General features: G+C 38.1%; 1 protein-coding gene across 4 annotated transcripts in view; it reads left to right on the top strand.

Moving 5' to 3' along the window:
* Positions 1-24296, top strand: part of LOC126247510 (serine/threonine-protein phosphatase 6 regulatory subunit 3) — a 182833-nt gene that overhangs the window by 7615 nt on the left and 150922 nt on the right. For all 4 annotated transcript variants that reach the window (XM_049948489.1, XM_049948490.1, XM_049948487.1 and 1 more), the window contains 2 exons: positions 4419-4503; positions 7964-8043. In XM_049948489.1, the coding sequence (XP_049804446.1) occupies positions 4444-4503; positions 7964-8043 (140 nt within the window). In that variant the 5' untranslated portion in view covers positions 4419-4443. The remainder of the gene's footprint in view (positions 1-4418; positions 4504-7963; positions 8044-24296) is intronic.

Below are 24296 nucleotides of genomic sequence, written 5' to 3'. Positions count from 1 at the left end.
ATGGTACAGAGGAAGCCTGATTGAACTATGCTCTTTACCATTAGCCAGTTCGTCGGCCTGGTAGTGTGGAGTTTTGACTTTTACAACACTACATATTCCATTAACTTCGCCATATATACACTACGTTAAACTTTTATCTTGTGGAACATTCCTTGTACCCAGAACCAAACACCAGCTTTCCTTCAGTGCACTGTTGGAGCTTCACGCATCACAACTGCGTGGTATGGTGTTTTGTCCATTACTTTCGTCAAATTCCGAGGAATGTTTTGCGGCAGAATGTTTCTTCTCAGCCGGTGAACGTGTTCTTGGACGACATTTTCATTGCAAATCTCTTGGTCATATGTACTGCACTGTTGATATTAATGCAATGCCAACACAAAACACTTGTTTACAATACCTGACAACTACAGAACTTTTCAATGCAAGAAAATATGATTTCACAATAATAGCTGACAAACGTTGATGCATCTAATGCATGTCACCACATGGTACTGTTTATTGATGATGTGGCAACAGAGGCGCTTTACCAGGTGAAACGCTGGCCGCTTGGTAGGGAAAACCAGCTTGCTATTGGTGTTACCTGGGCAACGGCATCTCATACCCCTCTGGTCAGCCAAACGTCAAAAGTCACAACTAACTTTAAACGCACTATAAGTTAGTTGAAGATTGAGCAGTTTTTCGAATTGATTTTGCACTGTCATGAATAGTTCTTAACAGTGGACTCTCTAAGTCCCAAAGCATGCTGAATATCAACAGTAAGCTCATCTTTCTCGTAACAATCCAAAACTTGTAACTTCGTAATGCTTACAGTCATTATGTGTGCTGCTTTCCTGTGACAGCATACTCTTACCTGATATGTGCAACTTCACTGCTGAACGGAATTGAACTGACGGTTCATGTCTCAAAAAACACAACAGAAGATGCTCATTGAGATGTATTAGTGCTTCTGTACTGTTAACAGATGGCAGCACTGGACCTAAAACTAAAATTGTATATATGCAAACATAGAGATAATCGGGCAGTGTGTAAAAGGATCTACCTGTATTCGGGCAATGTGCTAAATGAATTTAATTAGGTGAGAGACAATTTTTGTTGATAGTCATAAGGTATTAGAATCATTTGTTTGTTGTAAGTGTATTAGTGAACTAGAAAATTAGTTTGACATTCCACGTGGGAAAAATATATCTAAAAACAAAGATGATGTGACTTACCAAACGAAATCGCTGGCAGGTCGATAGACACACAAACATACACACAAACATACACACAAAATTCTAGCTTTCGCAACCAACGGTTGCTTCGTCAGGAAAGAGGGAAGGAGAGGGAAAGACGAAAGGATGTGGGTTTTAAGGGAGAGGGTAAGGAGTCATTCCAATCCCGGGAGCAGAAAGACTTACCTTAGGGGGAAAAAGGACGGGTATACACTCGCGCGCGCGCGCACACACACACATCCATTCACACATATACAGACACAAGCAGATATATTTAAAGACAAAGAGTTTGGGCAGAGATGTCAGTCGAGGCGGAAGTGCAGAGGCAAAGATGTTGTTGAATGACAGGTGAGGTATGAGTGGCGGCAACTTGAAATTAGCGGAGATTGAGGCCTGGTGGGTAACGGGAAGAGAGGATATATTGAAGAGCAAGTTCCCATCTCCGGAGTTCGGATAGGTTGGTGTTGGTGGGAAGTATCCAGATAACCCGGACGGTGTAACACTGTGCCAAGATGTGCTGGCTGTGCACCAAGGCATGTTTAGCCACAGGGTGATCCTCATTACCAACAAACACTGTCTGCCTGTGTCCATTCATGCGAATGGACAGTTTGTTGCTGGTCATTCCCACATAGAATGCATCACAGTGTAGGCAAGTCAGTTGGTAAATCACGTGGGTGCCTTCACACGTGGCTCTGCCTTTGATCGTGTACACCTTCCGGGTTACAGGACTGGAGTAGGTGGTGGTGGGAAGGTGCATGGGACAGGTTCTACACCGGGGGCCGTTACAAGGATAGGAGCCAGAGGGTAGGGAAGGTGGTTTGGGGATTTCATAGGGATGAACTAACAGGTTACGAAGGTTAGGTGGATGGCGGAAAGACACTCTTGGTGTAGTGGGGAGGATTTCATGAAGGATGGATCTCATTTCAGGGCAGGATTTGAGGAAGTCGTATCCCTTGGCCCAAACTCTTTGCCTTTACAAATGTCTGCTTGTGTCTGTGTATGTGCGGATGGATATGTGTGTGTGTGCGAGTGTATACCCCTTCTTTCCCCCTAAGGTAAGTCTTTCCGCTCCCGGGATTGGAATGGCTTCTTACCCTCTCCCTTAAAACCCACATCCTTTCGTCTTTCCCTCTCCTTCCCTCTTTCCTGATGAGGCAACAGTTTGTTGCGAAAGCTTGAATTTCAAGTGTATGTTTGTGTTTGTTTGTGTGTCTATCGACCTGCCAGCACTTTCGTTCGGTAAGTCACATCATCTGTGTTTTTAGATATATTTTTCCCACGTGGAATGATGTGACTTACCACACGAAAGCACTGGCACGTCGATAGCTTTCGCAACCAACGGTTGCCTCGTCAATGTTTCCTCTTATTATATATATATATATATCTTCTGCTGCTTAATGCAGGGGACTGACTTCATTCACTGTCATAGTGTTAAAGACAGTCCATAGTCATCTTTATCCAAGAAGGATGAAAACTGACGAGCAATATTTCATAATGTAGCTGTAGTGGGTGTCTCAAGGTCAGACTGTGTACTCTGGTTCTGTTGATTGGTTCAAGTGCGGCTGTTTCCCTTCCATTATACCTCTTCTCTGATGTACTTTTTATTATTTTTGATGAACAAAGTCACTGTTAATTCTTTCTGACTATTTCATTGGCATGTCATTAAATTTATGTGTTTCTTTATTTGTTGCTCTCAGCCATAACTAATGGCTGTTTATGAATTCAGCAACTGGACTTTGAATGAAACATTGACACTTTTAACTGAATGTGTTTAGTGTTAGGCTTGATCTGCAAACATTCTTGCTTTGGGTAGCTGGACTCTACTGCAGTTAGGTGAAGTTCCTAGTGTATACCTTTGTATTGCTCTGAAATTGAGAGACTGGTTTTCATATTCGCAAAATCCAGATTGAACTCAGTGTGTAGCCTATTACATTGCTAGAATTTTCATGTTCCTGCGTGTAGCATGTGGCAGCTGTATGTAAATGAGAATCTGTACTGTACATGCACTGAAGGAAGGCACTGGCGAGGTAATTGATAGGAGTTGAAGATTTGAAAGAAGTAGATTGACGGAAAATGATAACTTTCTGGACCTGTCAGCTTTAGCAACCAATCAGCATTATATTTAGTGTGTCTGTGTCTATTAAATTAGAATGGACCCACAGAGTTAATTATTGGTTATATTTCGTTTGCAGTTAAGTTTGAAATCTTCGTTTTTATTGGCCTGGTAGATGGTATGTTGGCTACTGTATAAACCTGGTAGTACCCAGAAAAGCAGTCAGTAAATTCATTTGTAAGACTGTAAAGTGATGTGCAAATCTAATTTTTATTGTCACAGCATGTATTGTATTCCAGTGAAGTTTTACTCTAAAGCAGTCTTAAAAACTTGATAATGAAATGATAATCCAGGGGAAATTGTGTCTTATGTTTTTTGCACAAACATTATATGAAACAAGTAAAATCTTGGTTATCTCTTATTATTCCCATAAACCCCAACACACACACACACACACACACACACACACACACACACACACACATCTCTTATTATTTAAGAGAAGGAATCTCGCTAACAGAATATTGGAATGAAAAACTGATTTTTAACTATGGCATTAGTTCCAAAGCTACATACTTCAAAAGAAAAGTTATCAGAACATTATCTTCGATGTTGAAAACAAATCCATTTCTCTAAAGATATCTTCTTGTAATATTCAGAATGTGGCATTGCAACTTTCATAGGTTCATTGCAATTTCTTTCTCCTATGACTGTTTTTGAATATGAGAGCAATTAATTCTCATGGCATGAGATAAATATGTTTTAGCTTTTAAACTGCTGGTTGTTAGAATGAGGTCATAAGTTTTTCAGAAGTTTCAAATTTTTGGAGAACACAAATTTTTTTGCATGTGCATCACACAGGTTTCTTTTAAATCACACTAAATTTACGTTAAGTAGGTGACAGGTAATTTTTTTTGCTGTGCGAGGTGTATGGGATTTGTTTAGTTGTCATGTATTACATTTTGCTTGTTTATTTTTTGTATACTCTTAGCCCATTAGAAAGTGTAAATGAGAGGCCATATTTTTTCTTTACAGGATTTTATTAGTGTAGATCATTTCTTCTTTGAAGATGCAAGGCAGAAATGATTTACAGAAATACTTTATTTTCATAATACATTTACACAATTGAAAATGATGGAAGTTCTCATTTTCAGATACTTACGAAACACAAATTCAAGAATGTACTGGAAGTTCAATCAGTCGACATCTCCTCATATTGATGTTTTATTGAATAATAAGGTAAGCATATAGTGACAACTTCTTCTTCTTTTTTTAAATATGTATATATACTGGTGCTGTTACCTGTTCTATACTGCATACATTAAATACGTTACTGAATAGGAAAAATGTCATTCGTCATAGGATTGTATAGTCACTTTGATATTTGAAGTGGTCTGTGGAAGAAAGTGGTAACCTGCAAGAGTGCATTTTGCATTACTATGTGTTATATATGTTTGGTTTAATTCAAAGACAAGAACGCAAATACAATAAGAAAAGTAATTCAAATAGCAGACAGCATATTCTAGCAGTGCTTATGGATCTACTTGTTACCTCTGTGGTACATTTGAAAAGACAACAGATTACATCATGAAATTAATGCTTATTAAATTGAAGGCTAACATGTTCTTCCTCCAAGCCTTCATTTCATCATGAAGTTTGATCATGATCAAACATTTTTCGATTGTTTCAAAGTTTAATTTCAGATGACTTCATTATCAGTTGCTAAGGAGCAGCATTGGGGAAGTGGCAACAAAATGGCTATTCATGTTGGTATGTAGAATGTACGAGACCGGTGATACGCCTTCATACTTTTGGGAAAACATCATCCACACAACTCCAAAGATAGCAAGAGCCAACAAGTGCAAGAATTATCTCAGGGTCAGCTTAACAGCTCATGCATCCAAGTTGCTGACAAGAATAATGGAAAAGAAAATTGAGGGTCTGTTAGATAACGATCAATTTGGCTTTAGGAAAGGAAGCAGAGAGGCTGTTCTGATGTCGTGGTTGATAATGGTAGCAGGAGTGAAGAAAAATCAAGTCACATTCATAGGATTTGTTGACTTTGGAAAATCAGTTGTCAATGTAAACTGGTGCAAGATGTTGGAAATTGTGATAAAAATAGGATAAGCTATAGAGAAAGGAGGGTAATGGACTATATGTACAAGAACCAAAAGGGAACAATAAGACTGGAAGATCAAGAATGAAGTGCTCGGATTGAACAGGGTGTAAGACTGGGATGTAGTCTTTCACCCCACTGTTCAGTCTGTACATGGAAGAAGAATTGAGGGGAAATAAAAGTTTCAAGAATGGGATTGAAATTTAGGGTGAAAGGATATCAATAAGATTCGCTGATGTCATTGCTATCTTCGGTGAAAATGGAGGATGATTTCAGGGTGTGTTGAATGGAATCAACAGTGTAATGAGTACAGAATATGGACCGAGAGTTTATCAAATAAAGACAGAAGTAATGATAAGTAGCGGAATTGGCAACATTAACTTAGCATTACAGTGGGGATGACGAAGTTGAAGAATTCCACTACCTAGGTGGCAAAATAGTCTATGATGAACAAAGCAAGGAGAATGTAAAGAGCAGACTAGCACTGGTGAAAAAGGGATTTCTGGCCAAGAGAAGTTTGCTAGTATCAACATAGGTCTTGACTCGAGGAAGAAATTTCTGAGAATGTTCATTTGGAACCCATCATTGTACTGTAGTGAGACATGGACTGTAGGATAACCGGAAAGCTTTTGAGATGTGGTGCTACAGAAGAAAGTTGAAAATTGGGTAGACTGATAAGGCAAGGAATGAGAAGGTTCTCTGCAGAATCGATTAGGAAAGGAGCATATGGAAAACATGGACAAGGAAGTATAAAATTACATGACATCTGTTACGGCATCGGGAATAACTTCCATAGTATTAGTGGGAGCTGTAGAGGGTAAAAACTGTAGAGAAAGACAAGATTGGAATACGCCCAACAAAGAATTGAGGACATAGGGTGCAATTGCTATTGTGAAATGAAGAGGTTGGCACAGGAGAGGAATTTGTGGCAGGCCATGTCAAACTAGTCAGAAAACTGATGACCAAAAAAAAGCAACAGGTACAAATTTAATATTTATAATACAAAACTGTGTATTCAACTGTGTCATCTGTATTTACTGCAAGGCATTTACGGTGGAAATAATGTAGATTCATCTAGTAGTGGTGTTCAAGAGCATAATGTAGCTAACATTTTTTGATTATTCTATTGCTGAATTTTAGTGCTGGCCAGAGTGGTCGTGCGGTTCTAGGCGCTACAGTCTGGAACCGAGCGACCGCTATGGTCGCAGGTTCGAATCCTGCCTCGGGCATGTATGTGTGTGATGTCCTTCGGTTAGTTAGGTTTAATTAGTTTTAAGTTCTAGGTGACTGATGACCTCAGAAGTTAAGTCGCATAGTGCTCAGAGCCATTTTTGAATTTTAGTGTAGGATGGTTAGTAAAAGATTCTTAACACGGAGGCATTTCAACATTCAAAATGTGCCATGCAGAGTGGCCGTGCGGTTAGTTTAAGTAGTGTGTAAGTCTAGGGGCCAGTGACCGCAGCAGTTTGGTCCCTTAGGAATTCACACACACATTCAAATGTAGAAACAAGTACTAATTTCAGTTGAAAAATATTTTTACACGTGTGGGCAATGTTTTGATGCGACAATAGCACAAATCTTTGGTGCATACATACATCCAAATTATTGCTGTTCCTAACATAAAGCGATTCCTGTAGTATTGTTGTCAGTACTGATGGGTGTTAATTTTAAGAACACTCTTATACAAGTCTAGTGGAATATGTGTAACAAAAAATTGCTTACTTGCATGACTGTTCTTGCAGTTCTGAAAATGATAGATTGTATACACTTGATTACGCATGTAGGATATGGAAAATATATTATTGGTATTCCTCTGAGATTCTTGTGTTCATACAGACTTCATATTTGGAAGGCAACACAAATGATAGTCCTTTATTAGTTACACATGACACAAAAGTTACATGTACAGAAATCAAAGGTACGGTATGTTACCCCTTTGTTACAGATAAGCAACTTCTTAAGGGTCAGAGACATAAAATTTCTGAGGTTTTCGTGGCCACTTGTTTGATGTATTGTGTGTTGGCTGCAGTCTCGGATCTTTGGGGGACTCCTTTCTTTTTCTTCTTTTTTTTATTTTAAAACCTCAGCCAATGATTGAGATGAAGCCACTAGGCAGTATGTCAGAGACAAATGTTCCACATCCACGAGGATCTCCTCAGCACGGATCTATGGAACGAAAACTAATCTAATCTAATCTGTTTCAGTAGATACAGGCTTTAAAAATTAACAAAGTTTAATAGTTTTAATACCATAGTAAAATGATTCTCATATGGGTATCAAGTTTTCTTACTTTGTATATATTGTGACTAGATTCACACAGTCTTAAACAGCACTGTGCATAAAAATATGTGTAGGAAGGATATATAGTTACCATATTATTCAAATTTTACAATATGGCAGCATAATATGGTACAGGAACAACATTGGATCTATCTTGATAAACTGTGAGGAAAACATAGAAAGTGATCATAAATCTCATGACAGTAAATGCAGGATGTAAATTAACTTAAGGATGCAGTAATTAATGTGTTTTTTTGTCTCTGTGTGTTTGTAAAGCTTGTGGACTGTTCTTTTTTTTCTCAGGATGTCTCAGTATATGAATTATTGGATGAAGAGGATGTAATTCAAGAATGCAAAATTCAAAACAAAAAGCTGATAGAATTGTAAGTATTCTGCAAATGATATATTTTCACATATAGTGCTTGTTGTTGAGATGCCGAAATGCTGCTGCTGCCACCGCTGCTGCTGCTGCTGCTGCTGCTGCTGCTGCTGCTACTACTCCTGCTCCTGCTACAGCAGCGTTTGTTGCTGATTTTGCTATACTTCCTGAAAATCTTAACAGCTGAATGTGATGCAAGTTAATTTCTTGAAAGAAGTAGCCAGAAACTCAGCTTTACGAATCTCTGTATAAAACATCAAATTGCTCTGAACATATGCTCTCCAAAATTTTCTAAAAATAAATATTGGCAAATTGAAAAAAAAGTGAGAAATAATGTAAAAATTTGCTTTAAAAATCTGTTGTGGAAGAAAAGAAATGAAATAGGGGAAAATCTGTACTACCAAGAGGAATATTTACAACAAAAAATCATTGTCAAAAACTTTGTCAGCGTTTAGAATGTAGTAAGGTTAACCAGATTGTCAATAAACTAGAAATGTGGGAAAGAAGAATTATAAGGAGAGATTGGATCCACTAAACCTAATGCAGTTGGAAACTGAGAAGTACTGTCATGTTAAAACATTTCAGAACATAGAAAATATAAAAGAGTGCGTATGAAAGAGATGATGTGATATACTTTGAATCAGTGGCTGCAGTCCGTAACCACGGGACTGCTACTGTTGCAGGTTCGAATACTGCCTTGGGCATGGATGTGTGTGATGTCCTTAGGTTGGTTAGGTTTAAGTAGTTTTAAGTTCTAGCGGACGGATGACCTGAGATGTTAAATCCCATAGTGCTCAGAGCCATTTGAACCATTTTTGAATAAAAGTATTCCAGGCAGGAAATAAACAGATATGAAGTGACTTGAGAGGAAAGAGAAACAATAACAGGGTGTATACGACTCGGGACAACCGGGAGAAAACCGGAAAAACCCCTGGAATTTTTTAGAATTCCACAAATTTTTTTTGGTCTTAGTTTTCAGTTAAATTTTTGTAATTTTGACTGGTAAAAAACAATACTCTAACAAAGGATATTACTGTATCCTGCTACTGCAGAATAATATTGCAGCAATAAAACATTAGCGAGAGAAAAACAAAAATAAAACTTAAGTTGCAAAGGAAATGCACCCTATACAAAAACAAAACACAGTACTCAGACAAGCCTCTGCCAACAGCAAAATGCGTCAAAGGCGTTAGGAAGACTGTGCAATGCTTCATAACAACAAATTGCCTCCGATGAGCGAGACGTCACAACTGTTTACATTAGGTTCGTTTGAGGAGTTGCGAGCGGGCGCAGGTGCAGTTGAGTCATGTGTGTGAAGTACCTTCACCCATTTCTGGCTACAGAAGTTTGGCTGTTAGCTGCATAAGCAGTAGCAGCAAGCAGCAAGGTTCTACCCGGAAAAATTTTACTGGCACATGCAAGCTGCCAAATTCAATGGGGGCAAACCAGGCTATCTGCCCTGGGCGGCAAGAATTCATATTCTTGAGGAAAAATCCTTGTTCCACAAAGTAGCTATCCCTGTTGATTTTTGAACATTTGTGAACATATTCTAAGTTTATTTCTGAATAGATCATAAGTTGATTTTTGAATGCGTGCATAGTGTATGTCATGTCTATGCTAAGGAAATCCCCGTTGCATCTAGAAATAAACTTTCCTGCAGACAGAAGGGGGCTATACAAGCCGAGTGGAATAAAGCTGAAAGGGTGAATGTCAATTGCTGTTTATGTGATTGACTGGGTTTGTGAATAATCAGCATTGTTATAATTACCAGCGAAATCCATAGATTCAGACTACCAGCATGGAAATAAACTACTAACAGGAATAACATGTCAGAAAGACTACGTATTACCTTCTCAGTGTATCCAAGAAAATGAAATTTTGATAGAAAATTTTTGACCATACCGCTACACTAGTAACAGCCAGTTGTACAGACCCCGGTAACAGCCACCTAAGTTCTATTCTGGGAGTAGCGCGGAAAAAGCGTTGTATGAACACGTAATAACACCTAACCCGAGAATAAAAGCGAGATAACTAAACAGTTGATTGTGGCAGGTTTAGTGAAATTAACCGGAGAAGTAGTTTTGACACTGGCAGGAATAGTTACAGAATTAGTGATGACAAGATTGTTCGTTAGAACGAGGAAGGAGAAGAAACAGGGACATCACACAAATTATGTAAGAATATGACGATTCCAAATTTACATAAAAATTTCGTATTACTACTTTTCGATCTCATGCTTGAGAAGCTGGAGCGTATGAATGAAATGTGAAGCTATTTCCAAACATAAAGCTTGTTGCTTGTAGTAGGCCTAACAGGCATTTGATATTGGTACTTCCTGAATTATATTCTGTCATGTTAAAAAAAAGTGACCATTTGTGCTAAAACAGTCTGTTTTATTTGGTGTGTGTTACATTTGCTGCACTATTAGACAGGCCTATTTCATTTTATCTAACAGACAATGACAAAATACACGTAATCAGATTGAGAAAAAACACCGGTATGGGGTACTGTTTGTATTAAAAGCTTTTTCAGTATTAGAAAACGACATTTCGTTTTCTCATGTGGCAAAACTTTTCATGAATTTTGAGGTAATAGATCCTTTCGCAGAAAGGAAAGGACAGCAGGTAAAACTGTAGCAAGCTTAGAGAGAAAAAAATGGCATGATTGAAGAAATGTGTACTGGTTTGCTTGTCACTTTTCTTTATTGGTTTCATGAATTCTATACCTAATTTTATGTTACACAGAAAAGCAAGTTATTAGCTAATAGGCAATAATGAGTGCAAATTTTCTGAAATGTTCTTGCTCTCCGTGTTACAAATAATCCCATCTAATATTAATTGGGAGGGTGTTTTTTTTTTTTTAATATAAAAACAAGAGGGGCTGGATGTGAAACTGGGCAACTGGGAGCAGGAGAGACACCACAGGACATTTTAATTTCCACTGTCCTGAATATAGTTTGATGGGGCATCCATTACAAAATATTTTGCATTTGAATTCCACAGAGTAAAATACAATGACTTGTGATAGAAGAATGCTGTGTGAAGAGGCGTGGCACTGCACTTAGGCTCTCTTAAGACCAAATAACATGTCTTACATTTCCTCGAACACATTTTATGTATCGGACTCTTCAGAAAGATGTGCGCTACAAAATGAACACATTTTTGAAAGGTCTATCTCCTCCCCCCCCCCTCCCCCCAGCCCGAAATAATTTGACGCCGTACCTCAAACGCTCTAGGGAGGAAGGAAAAAGGGGGGGGGGGGAGACCGCCACTATCTAGTTCAGAAATATCGTTGATCCTATGCTGATGTACAGAGCAGTCTGAGTTGCAGTGGGAAGGTGGATAGTCTCTGCGTGACCCATGTTTACATTTAGTGATTTTGCTGTTCACTCTTCGTTTATTGCATTCACGTCAAATGAAAACCTAACGGATTTCTGTGGCTGGGAGCTGTCAAGTGAATGAAAAATAAATTCACATAATTACGGAAGGCTAAAATATGTTACTAGTTTCAGATTTTATTTCCACCTTTCTGACAGTCAAGCATTAAGTGCCTTGCGGAACAATGAAGTTATTTTTGTCAGTTTGCTAAAGAAATTTGGCTTGTATTAATCTTTTCCGCTGAGACAGTCAATTTATTTGAAACGAAATGTTTAATTCCACACTGTTGGTTAGTTTCAACTGTTTGCTGCATTTCAAAAGTGCATCTTTTCATCTTCTAGCATGTATGGCATTATGCCATAATAAAGAACCAAACATGAGATAATGCAGTACTGGTTCTCCAAGAAAATTTACATCCGAATCTGGACATACGAATGTGCACTGTAAGCCGAATTGTGAATTTTAGTATGGTTCACGAAACTCTGATGCTCTTGGAGTATCCTCTGATGTGTAGTTTCTTTTATGACATAATGTAAGATCTTTTAATGTTTTACACATACGAGCATACGAGCTTCCTGCGCCATCCTAGCTGCGCAAGTGCAGTGACGCCTGTTACCTGGCGCTCTCGGGCAGCTGCTAAAACGAACCTGTTTCTAACAGGTCGCAGGAAAATATTGCGAATGGTTGTTTGAAAAGCGTTACTTTCAAAGTAAATTTCCTTTTATGCAAGCTGAACTATGTACAAGAATGTACAATGAATTTCTTAAATCACAGAGCATTTACCTCTCATTTAAAAATCAACTCTTTGAGGACGATCATTAAGAAAAATTTCGAGCCCAAAAGATCAGACATTTATGTCGGTATTAAAATGTTTACTGTCATATTTGTGTGATGTATCTTAAAGTGTAACATGTGCAAAAAAGATCAATATTATACGTGAAAGCAGCTTATTAATCTTTGAAACCAATATTATATATGAAAGCTTTGCTTTTCTTTTAGCAACACTATGTATATTAATTTAAACCATTAACTTTTCCAATTTGTGTATATGCGCTACTTAACAATGATGTTGCTATTGGCTGATTACATCACGTGTCTTATGCTCTGAATATCCACTGTCATCGGCTGATGATGAGATCATGTGACATAAGCTATGATTGGCTTACGAAAGCGCATTGCGATCTCGATTTCAATGCTTCGGAAAGTAACATGCGGTGTTTGGTGGAATTAAAATTTATACTTTTGTAATATGAAAATATGCAGCATTCACGTTGCTGCATATTAAAGATCTTTCCAAAATGAGTTTTTTTTTTTTTTTTATTTTATACTGAGTTTGGTTTTCTAAAGGGCCGGGAAATTCTACACCAGTGTATAAAACCATAACCATTCAAAGGTTTGACAAGTTTTACTGTTCCGAGGAAAAGTGTACTGTCACTTAACACGGAAAAAGTGTATTTTCACTTGGGAGAAAATGTATTTTTAACTGGGAAATTCAGGAAAAATCCGGGATTTTTTTTTTTTGTCTTGTCCGTGTATACACTGTGAATAAGGGAAATAACAAGGGGAAAAAAGAGAACAGAAAGTGAATAACTGAAACTGGTGTGTTGCTCTTGAAAGGCACAGTGAGAGAGTAACAACAAAAATAATTTTTTATGCTTGCATAGATCATTCACGTAATTTTTAGAAGAATGTAATCATTGACATCATGTAATCAGTATGTTACTGCTCAGGCAATCAAACTAATGACCACGAGTAATCCATTATTTGCCATATATGCTCTCCTTGGTAGTGACTGAAGTGGTGTAATACCGACATTGGAATTTCATAAGGGTAGAGCTGGATTCAGATCCCAATCTGGCATTACAGATCTAGATTTGTGGGGTGTGTGAAAGTTTCCAAGAATGTTAAACGAAAAATTTGCTGACCTGGATTCTCCCATGATTCATTGGAATCAGATTTTTTTATCGTCAGTCTTCTGATTGACTTGATGCAGCCTGTTTTGACTTCCTCTTTAACTCAATGTACCACTAACACCCAATCTCCTGAATTATTTGCTCCAGTTTCTGTCTTCCTCTGTTGCCCTTTAGTATCATGACAGTTATTCCCATATATCTGAACAAGTCCTGTCCTCCTGTCTATTGTAGTCGGTGTTATCCACATATTAAATTCCTCACCATTTCTGTGGTGAGTTGCCTCTTTCCATATTATATCAGTCCATCCAATTTTCAACATCCTTCATTAACAGTACATAACAAAAGCATTGATTCTCTTCTTTTCCAGGTCTCCCATAGTGCATGATTCATTTACACACTGCTTGGCATCAGATATACATCCTCAGAATTTTTTTCTTCAGATTAGGGTCTAGTACTAGTAGAAATTTCTTAATGAAGTCGGCCCTGATTGACTGAGCTGGTCTGCTTCTTGTGTCGTCCTCACCTTCCCTCTCCCCCCTCCCCCCCACCCCCACCCCCACCCCCACCCCTCTCCTCCTCCACATAGCAGAATTTCTTCATTTCATTCTCTTAGCAGTCCGATATTGATATTAAATTTACTCATAACCTCTTTTCTGCTACTCATTATTACTTTAAACTGAAGTAAAATTGTATGGCATTGTTGGCTGGAGACCCCATGGGGTGGCTTCTGTCATCCAATCAGAAAGAGGTTTCCTCCGCTGCATGGAGCACAGGTGGGCGGAGTGGATATGTGCAATGTTTGTGGATGATGATGATTAGAGAATGGAGAAGATTAAACAGTGCTGGCCCATAGGGTACTCCTCTCAAATACCACCAAGGGGGCGGCCAAGGTTACTATCACTGTCAACAGTGTCACATGCCCTGTTTTTGAAGGCACTGCAGAGAGGTTTGGAATTTAGTCCAGGACATCGATGCAAAGAGTGGTGATCAGGGACTTGTCACAAACTTTCCTCCCCTTGCCGGCCAAATACTGTCCTGAAAATTTCATCCACCGCCAGGATTTGAACTGGATTCTTTTGTTTATTTTCAACCCATAGACTGTTTATTCCATTCAACAATATGAAGTTCTTCTACACTTTTGCTGAGGGTAACAGTGTCATCAGTGAATATTATTATTGATATCCTGTTGTTCAGAATTTTATCCCACTCATAAAACCTGTTTTATTTCCATCATTGTGTCTTTGATGTACAGGTTGCATAGTAGGTTAGAAAGATTGCATCCTGGTCATACGCCTTTCTGCAACTAATCACCTCTCTCTTTATCTTCCATTCTTATTTTCAGTTTAAACATGTGAAAAATATGCAGTAAAATTAAGTTGTGAAGCTAGAGATTTTGGGTAATTTTAAATTTGTTGTAATCTTGAGTATTAAAACTATATGCTGTGAAATGAAAAACTGAGTTACAAAGGTACCTGCTATTAACATATTTATTTTGTTATTAAACTATTTTTCATGGTTCTTTTTCCATGTTGGATTTATCAGTTTTACGTTTTATGTCTACTTCAAATGCAACTTATTTACATCCATACTCCACAAACCATTCTGAAGTGCACAGTGAGGGTACTTCTCATTGTACCACATATTAGGGTTTCTCTCTGTTCCATTCATGTAGGAGGCATGGGAAAAATGACTGCTTAAATGCCTTTGTGAGATGTGTAATCAATCTTGTTTTAGTGGTCCCTATGGGAGTAATACAGTGTGCTGCACTGTATTATTTTGATTTCCAGCATAGTACTGTTTCTTGGACCTCTGTAAGTAGACATTCATAAAATAGTTAGCAACTTTCTCACAGCATCTGCCAGTTCAGTATTTTTGTGGTACTCTCTAACAAGTCATAAAAATCTCTGACCATTTGTGCTGGCTTTCTTGACAATGACACACAATCAAAGATAAAATGTTGCATCCTTCATACCGAACAGTGTTCAATCCAGACACAAATTTTGATACGTCGATATGATGGTATAGTTTTTCCTTAAATAGGGGTTTTCCTTAAATGAGGGTTTTGCCTATTTACACAGAAGCAGTAACCCAGAATTGTAATTTAATTTTCTTCAGGTGACAGAACTGCTATTTAATTACTAACTTGCCAATATTTTTTTACAAATTTAAATAAAGTGCGCACGAGAACTCGCCTGTGCATACAGACACACTTACACATGAACATTCTCTATTTTGTAAAAATCAAGAAAACTTGTTTGTTTTGTCCTTCCAGCATATTGTAGTGAGAGAAATGGTTGCTCCAGTTGGTTGATGTTTGTTGGAACTAGTTATCTGTATTAAAAGAGGAAAAGTAGTTTCCAAGAGTATCAATTCCTTGTACAGCAGCTGTGAAACTTGGTGCAATGGCTTCTTCTTCTTCTTCTTCTTCTTCTTCATTGTCACCTCCTCCTCCCTCCCCCTCCTCCTGTCCCACCCTTCTCACAGCATCTTACTCATATTAATCAGTCTCTCATGACAAGAAACAATGTCCTAGAATGTTAGAGTTTCAGTAACACGTGTCTGCTCTGTTCTTATTGTGGTACAATGTCACCTTCAGCAGCAACTGATGTACCACAACCAGCCTTTGCAAAACAGTTCAACACAATCTATTGTATTATATGGTTTCAGGCAGCAACAAAGATATTCATAGTCTGTGGACTGCAGAGTACCATCTTTTACATCATCTTAGGGAATGTGGTTGTCTTCAGTTGTCTTGTGCAGTTTGGTGGAAGGAAAACAACATTTACATTTCTTAGAAATCTTGTTTCCTTGGGATGCACATGGGATCGGTCAATAAATATTATTTTCCTACCTGCAGCACCCATCTTGGCATCTAAACACGTGTGAAATTGTGTAAAGATTTGCGATGTTAAATTTTCCTATTATCAGTGGAGGCAACTTCTCACTGACATCACTATTTACTCACAACAGCCCAGTCATTCTTTCTTTACTTTTTTTTTACTTCCTTGGAACTTTTCTCCCTCAACAGAATAAGTTCTTGCAGGAAGTAAGTTGTAAAAGATGTCAGTCTCATGTGCATTGAAAATACCTTTGGGATTATAATCCTGTATTAATTGTGGCATTGACATATTCTTCCAGTGGTTTACACTTTCTGCATCCATAGCCTCACACTGTCCACTTACATGCTGAAATGAAAGATTATTACATTTTTCAAAATTTGTCTCTCCAGCCATTCAACACACTGATATTTTAAATACCAATCTTCAGGGAGATTTCACGAGCCTTCTCTAGCACTATGTTTCCAATTACCAGAATGCTGCCACTTAACATTCCTCAAAATCATTTTAAAATAATATTTTCCACATCGTGGAATGCTGTCATGTGGATAGTCTTCCTTTTGCATCCAGGTGAACCTCTAGCTTCAGCATTTAACAATGCTGCCTTTTTTAAGTATGCTGCTCAATGGGACTGCTCCAAATCATACTTCTTTGCAATGTCAGAACGTTGCGTTGCAGGCCATATCTCCACAGAAGTGACAAACTTGACAATAACGAAAACAACACTTTACGGCTTGTACTTTGTAATTCGGTGACTGCACTTTCAAAATATGTGATCAGGTTGCATGGTACATAGGGTGGAAATTGATTTCCAAATCATTCAAATCTTTTTTCCAGTATCAGTACAATGGAATTTGATCTAGACATTTGGACTGAAATAATCGTCGTCGTCATCTTTGAGGATTAAGCCTTTTGGCTTGTTCTGCCTCACAGTTGTTCATCTCATGTCTTTCAGGGACTTGAAACATTTATCTCACTATTGGGTTGTGTTGTATTGCTGCTTTAGTCATTCTGTCATTAGACATACATTGGACATGATCTTTCCAGTTCAGTTGGTATTTAATTATATTTGTATTAGGTTCAACGTTTAGTTCTTGTCTAATGTCAGTATTGATTTTATGGTCCGACAATGAATATCCTGCTACACAGCAAGGAACTTCATATCTGCCAATTTGATTCGTCGTGATTGATCAGATGTTAGGGTCCAACATTCGCTACCACACAGCAGCAGAGGTAACACCATGACATTTCAGAGTTTAATCAGTTTCTTTCTGTTGTATGTTTTAATGTACATTGTATTGTTCCACAGAAATGTCAGACTCTGGCCAATTCTACATCATCTGACTTTGGAAATTTAAAATTGCACTTTACATATTCAAACACTTTTACTTGTTTAATTATATCTCCTTCTGTAGCACATTTGGCTCTTATGGGCTTCAATCTTTGAAATGCAATCAATTTTGTTTTATCTGTCGATATTCTCATTCCGTATATAGCAGCAGTTTCACAATTTGTGTACTGAAATTTGACCCTTTTCTTCAGATTCTCCTATTATAATATGATCATTGGCAGATAGTATAGTCATAAAATTAAAAGTTATCATTTCATTATGTATCATTTAATGAAATCAATCATTTACAAATGATATTTCCGATGTAAACGTTAAAAAGAGTGGGGAACAGCTAGACCATCGATTGCTGTCAGTAGATTCTGTCCCATTCCTCACAGTGCGGATACTTACTGTATTTTTTTTGTATAATGACTCGATAGCTATAATCAGATGCACTGGAACTCTCAATTCCTTAGTGATTCCCATAGCATTTTCTGCTGGACCTTCTCAAATGCCTTTTCATAGTCGACAAAGAGACCGTAAGTTGGCAATCTAAATTCCCTTCTTTTCTCAGTTACTTGTGCCAAACGTAAGACGATCAGAACATGGGCTACCTTTTCTAAAATCATGTACATCCAAAAATACACCGAGATGACAAAAGTTATGAGATACCTCCTAATATCGTGTTGGACCTCCTTTTGCCTGGTGTAGTGCAACAACTCAACATGGCGTGGATTCAACAAGTAGTTGAGAAGTCCCCTGCAGAAATACTGAGACGCACTACCTCTGTAGCCGTCCATAATTGCGAAAGTGTTACCAGTGCAAGATTTTGTGCACAAACCAACCTCTCGATTATGTCCCATTTATTTATTTATTTATTTATTTATGCGTCAAGTTCCATAGGACCAAATTAAGGAGCAAATCTCAAAGGTCATAGAACATGTCAGTACATGAAATTACAACATAAAAGTAATAACAGATAAAAATGAAATGTTTATAAACCCGAAAAAAGTCAGGCCATAAGTTTAAACACAATCAACAATACAACAAGAATCAGTGTAATTTTTCAAGGGATTCATTAACAGCATAAAAGGATTGACCCATGAGGAAACTCTTCAGTTTCGATTTGAAAAGGCATGCATTACTCCTAAGATTTTTTAATTCGAGCGGTAGCTTATTGAAAATGGATGCAGCAATATACTGCACACCTTTCTGCACAAGAGTTAAGGAAGTCCGATCCAAATGCAGTTCTGATTTCTGCCAAGTATTAACTGAGTGAAAGCTGCTTTTTCTTGGGAGCAAGCTAATATTGTTAGCAAGAAATGATAGTAAGAGGGCACTGTCAAAATACCCAGACTCTTGAATAGGGGTCAACAAGAGGTTCATGAACTTGCACAACTTATTGGCCGAACTGCCCATTTCTGAGCCAAAAATATCCTTTTGGAATTGGAAGAGTTACCCCAAAATATAATACCATAGGACATACGCGAATGAAAATAAGTAAAGTACACTAATTTTCATGTCCAACGATCACTCACTTCAGATACCATTCAAATAGTAAAAATGCCACCATTAAGTCTTTGAACAAGATCCTGAACGTGGGCCTTCCACGACAGTTTACTATCTACCTGAACACCTAGAAATTTGAATTGTTCAGTTTCACTAATCATATGCCCATTCTGTGAAATTAAAATGTTGGGTTTTGTTGAACTGTGTGTTAAAAACTAAAAACTAGTCTTACTGTTATTTAGCATTAGTTTATTTTCTACAAGCCATAACTTAAGTCATGAAGTGCACCATTTGAAACTGAGCCAATGTTGCACACACCATCCTTTACTACCAACCAAGCTAGTGTAGTGAGCAAACAGAAATATTATAGAGTTACCCGTAATACTAGAGGGCATATCATTTATATAAATAAGGAACAGGAGTGGCCCCAACACTGATCCCTGCCCCCCCCCCCCCCTCCCTCCTCACTTGACTTTACCCCAGTCAGACCCCACATCACAGCCATTCTCAACATTGTGACCAATGACATTTTGCTGTCTGTTGCTAAAGTAAGAGGCGAACAAATTGTGAGCTACTCCCCGTATTCTGTAATGGTCCAACTTCTGGAGCAATATTTTGTGATCAACACAATCAAACACCTTAGTTAAATCAAAAAAAATATGCATAGCGCTAGAAACATTTTGTTTAACCCAGCCAGTACCTCACAGAGGAAAGAGAATATAGCATTTTCAGTTGTTAAATGACTTCTAAAGTTGAACTGTGCAAATCGTGTTGTGTAAAATGATCAGTTATCCTTACATACACAGCCTTTTCAATAACTTTAGCAAATACTAATGGGATTCATGTTGGGCGATGTGGGTGGCCAGATCATTCACTTGAATTGTCCAGAATGTTCTTCAAACCAATTGCAAACCGTTGTGACCCAGTGACATAGTGAATTGTCATCAACAAAAATTTCATCATTGCTTAGGAATAAGAAGTCCATGAATGAATGGCTGCGAATGATCTCCAAGTAGCTGAACATAACAGTTTCCAGTCAAAGATTGGTTCAGCTGAACAGGAGGACCCAGTCCATTCCATGTAAACACAGCCCACACCATTATGGAGCCACCACCAGCTTGCACAGTGCCTTGTTGATAACTTGGGTCCATGGCTTTGTGGGGTCTGCATCACTCTTGAACCCTACCATCAGCTCATACCAACTGAAATCTGGGCTCCTCTGACCAGGACACCATATTAATGTAGGGTCCAACCAGTATGGTCGCAAGCCCTGCAGAGGCATTACAGGGAATGTCATGCTGTTAGCAAAATCACTTTTGTCCACAATCTGCTGCCATAGCCCGTAGACACCAAATTTTGCCGCACTGTCCTAATGGATACATTCGTCGTATGCACCAAATTGATTTCTGTCATTATTTCATGGAGTGTGTGAGCACTGACAACTCTATGCAAACACTGCTGCTCTGTCATTAAGTGAAGGTCGTCAGCTGCTGTGTTGTCCATGGTGAGAGGTAATGCCTGAAATTTGATACTCTCAATGCAGTGTTGACACTGTGGATCTTGGCATATTGAATTACTTAATGATTTCCAAAATGGCATGTCCCTTGCGTCTAGTTCCAACTACCATTCTGTGTTCAAAGTCTGTTAATTCCCATCGTGCAGCTATAATCATGTCGGAAACCTTTTCACCTGAATTACCTGAGTGCTAATAACAATTCTTCCAATGCACTGACCTTTTATACCTTGTGTACATGATACTACTGCTTTCTATATATGTGCATATTCCTGTCCCATTACTTTTATTACCTCAGTGTGTGTGCTTGTACTATTAGTACTAATCTCTCGTATATAATTTTAGCATACAGTTTGTAGCAGGAGTGTAGTTAGATTTATTCCTCAGTAATTTGCACATTGTGATTTATCACCTTTCTTCTAACTAGGGCATACCAAAGCTTCATTCCATTCGCCAGGAACATGTCTGCTCAATAAGCAAATATTCGTAAAATTTAAGAGTCTTAAGTTTAGTTGATCAGGTGAATGTTTAATCAGCTCCTTGTTTATGTTATCAGTGACAGGAAACTTTTTGTTCTTTGTTTCTTTGATCATATTTTGTTGCCCTTCCATTGTTACCAGGTCTACAGTGTTGCCAGTTTTGGTGTTTGTTTCTGGTTCTTCATTATCAGTCCATAGATATTAGAAGTATTTTAATCAATCCTTTTTGAATATTACATTTAATTGTTGAGTATATCGTTCTTGTTTATTCAAGTATTTCATAAGGTTGTATGCTATGTTTTGTCTCCCATGAATATTACGTTCTGTTTCACTCACATATTGGTCTTCACTCCCCCATTTAATTTTTTGTATTTCTGTCTTTACTAAAGCAGATTCGTTTAGAATTCTCTCTGCAGTTCAGTCTTTTGGGTAATGACAGGGTTTTTAGATATGCCTCCTTTTTTCTCTTTGTTGTTGTTGTTGTTGTTGTTGTTGTTGTGGTCTTCAGTCCTGAGACTGGTTTGATGCAGCTCTCCATGCTGATCTATCCTGTGCAAGCTCCTTCATCTCCCAGTACTTACTGCAACCTACATCATTCTGAATCTGCTTAGTGTATTCATCTCTTGGTCTCCCTCTACAATTTTTACCCTCCACGCTGGCCTCCAATGCTACATTTGTGATCCCTTGTTGCCTCAGGACATGTCCACCAACCGATCCCTTCTTCTAGTCAAGTTGTGCCACAAACTTCTCTTCTCTCCAACCCTATTCAATACCTCCTCATTAGTTACGTGATCTACCCACCTAATCTTCAACATTCTTCTGTAGCACCACATTTCGAAAGCTTCTATTCTCTTCTTGTCCAAACTATTTATTGTCCATGTTTCACTTCCATACATGGATACACTCCATACAAATACTTTCAGAAACGACTTCCTGACACTTAAATATATACTCGATGTTAACAAATTTCTCTTCAGAAACGATTTCCTTGCCATTGCCAGTCTACATTTTATATCCTCTCTACTTTGACCATCATCAGTTATTTTACTCCCTAAATAGCAAAACTCCTTTACTACTTTAAGTGTCTCATTTCCTAATCTAATTCCCTCAGCATCACCCGATTTAATTTGACTACATTCCATTATCCTCGTTTCGCTTTTGTTGATGTTCATCTTACATCCTCCTTTCAAGACACTGTCCATTCCGTTCAACTGCTCTTCCAAGTCCTTTGCTGTCTCTGACAGAATTACAATGTCATTGGCGAACCTCAAAGTTTTTACTTCTTCTCCATGAATTTTAATACCTACTCCGAATTTTTCTTTTGTTTCCTTTACTGCTTGCTCAATATACAGATTGAATAACATCGGGGAGAGGCTACAACCCTGTCTCACTCCTTTCCCAACCACTGCTTCCCTTTCATGCCCCTCGACTCTTATAACTGCCATCTGGTTTCTGTACAAATTGTAAATAGCCTTTCGCTCCCTGTATTTTACCCCTGCCACCTTTAGATTTTTGAAAGAGATTATTCCAGTCAACATTGTCAAAAGCTTTCTCTAAGTCTACAAATGCTAGAAACATAGGTTTGCCTTTCCTTAATCTTTCTTCTAAAATGTCGTAAGGTCAGTATTGCCTCACGTGTTCCAACATTTCTACGGAATCCAAACTGATCTTCGCCGAGGTTGGCTTCTACCAGTTTTTCCATTCGTCTGTAAATAATTCGCATTAGTATTTTGCAGCTGTGACTTATTAAATTGATAGTTCGGTAATTTTCACATCTGTCAACACCTGCTTTCTTTGGGATGGAATTATTATATTCTTCTTGAAGTCTGAGGGTATTTTGCCTGTCTCGTACATCTTGCTCACCAGATGGTAGAGTTTTGTCAGGACTGGCTCTCCCAAGGCCGTCAGTAGTTCTAATGGAATGTTGTCTACCCCCGGGGCCTTGTTTTGACTCAGGTCTTTCAGTGCTCTGTCAAACTCTTCACGCAGTATTGTATCTCCCACTTCATCTTCATCTACATCCTCTTCCATTTCCATAATATTGTCCTCAAATACATCGCCCTTGTATAGACCCGCTATATACTCCTTCCACCTTTCTGCTTTCCCCTCTTTGCTTAGAACTGGGTTTCCATCTGAGCTCTTGATATTAATAGAAGTGGCTCTCTTTTCCCCAAAGGTCTCTTTAATTTTCCTGTAGGCAGTATCTATCTTACCCCTAGTGAGAGTAGCCTCTACATCCTTACATTTGTCCTCCAGCCATCCCTGCTTAGCCATTTTGCAGTTCCTGTCGATCTCATTTTTGAGACGTTTGTATTCCTTTTTGCCTGCTTCATTTACTGCATTTTTATATTTTCTCCTTTCATCAATTAAGTTCAATATTTCTTCTGTTACCCAAGGATTTCTACTAGCCCTCGTCTTTTTACCTACTTGATCCTCAGCTGCCTTCACTACTTCATCCCTCAGAGCTACCCATTCGTCTTCTACTGTATTTCTTTCCCCCATTCCTGTCAATTGTTCCCTTATGCTGTCCCTGAAACTCTGTACAACCTCTGGTTTAGTCAGTTTATCCAGGTCCCATCTCCTTAAATTCCAACCTTTTTGCAACTTCTTCAGTTTTAATCTACATTTCATAACCAATAGATTGTGGTCAGAGTCCACATCTGCCCCTGGATATGTCCTACAATTTAAAACCTGGTTCCTAAATCTCTGTCTTACCATTATATAATCTATCTGATACCTTTTAGTATCTCCAGGATTTTTCCATTTATACAACCTTCTTTTATGATTTGTGAACCAAGTGTTATCTATGATTAAGTTGTGTTCTGTGCAAAATTCTAACAGACGGCTTCCTCTTTCTATTCTTAGCCCCAAACCATATTCACCTACTAAGTTTCCTTCTATCCCTTTTCCTACTGTCGAATTCCAGTCACCCATGACTATTAAATTTTCGTCTCTCTTGACTACCTGAATAATTTCTTTTATCTCATCATACATTTTTTTCAATTTCTTCGTCATCTGCAGAGCTTGTTGGCATATAAACTTGTACTACTGTAGTAGGCATGGGCTTTGTGTCTATCTTGGCCACAATAATGTGTTCACTATGCTGTTTGTAGTAGCTTACCTGCACTCCTATTTTTTTATTCATATTAAACCTACTCCTGCATTACCTCTATTTGATTTTGTATTTATAACCCTGTATTCACCTGACCAGAAGTCTTTTTCCTCCTGCCACCGAACTTCACTAATTCCCACTATATCTAACTTTAACCTATCCATTTCCCTTTTTAAATTTTCTAACC

Source organism: Schistocerca nitens, chromosome 1 (genome assembly GCF_023898315.1).
Source record: "Schistocerca nitens isolate TAMUIC-IGC-003100 chromosome 1, iqSchNite1.1, whole genome shotgun sequence".
In the NCBI taxonomy this organism is placed as follows: domain Eukaryota; kingdom Metazoa; phylum Arthropoda; class Insecta; order Orthoptera; family Acrididae; genus Schistocerca; species Schistocerca nitens.
This window is presented reverse-complemented; position numbering and strand designations above follow the sequence as displayed.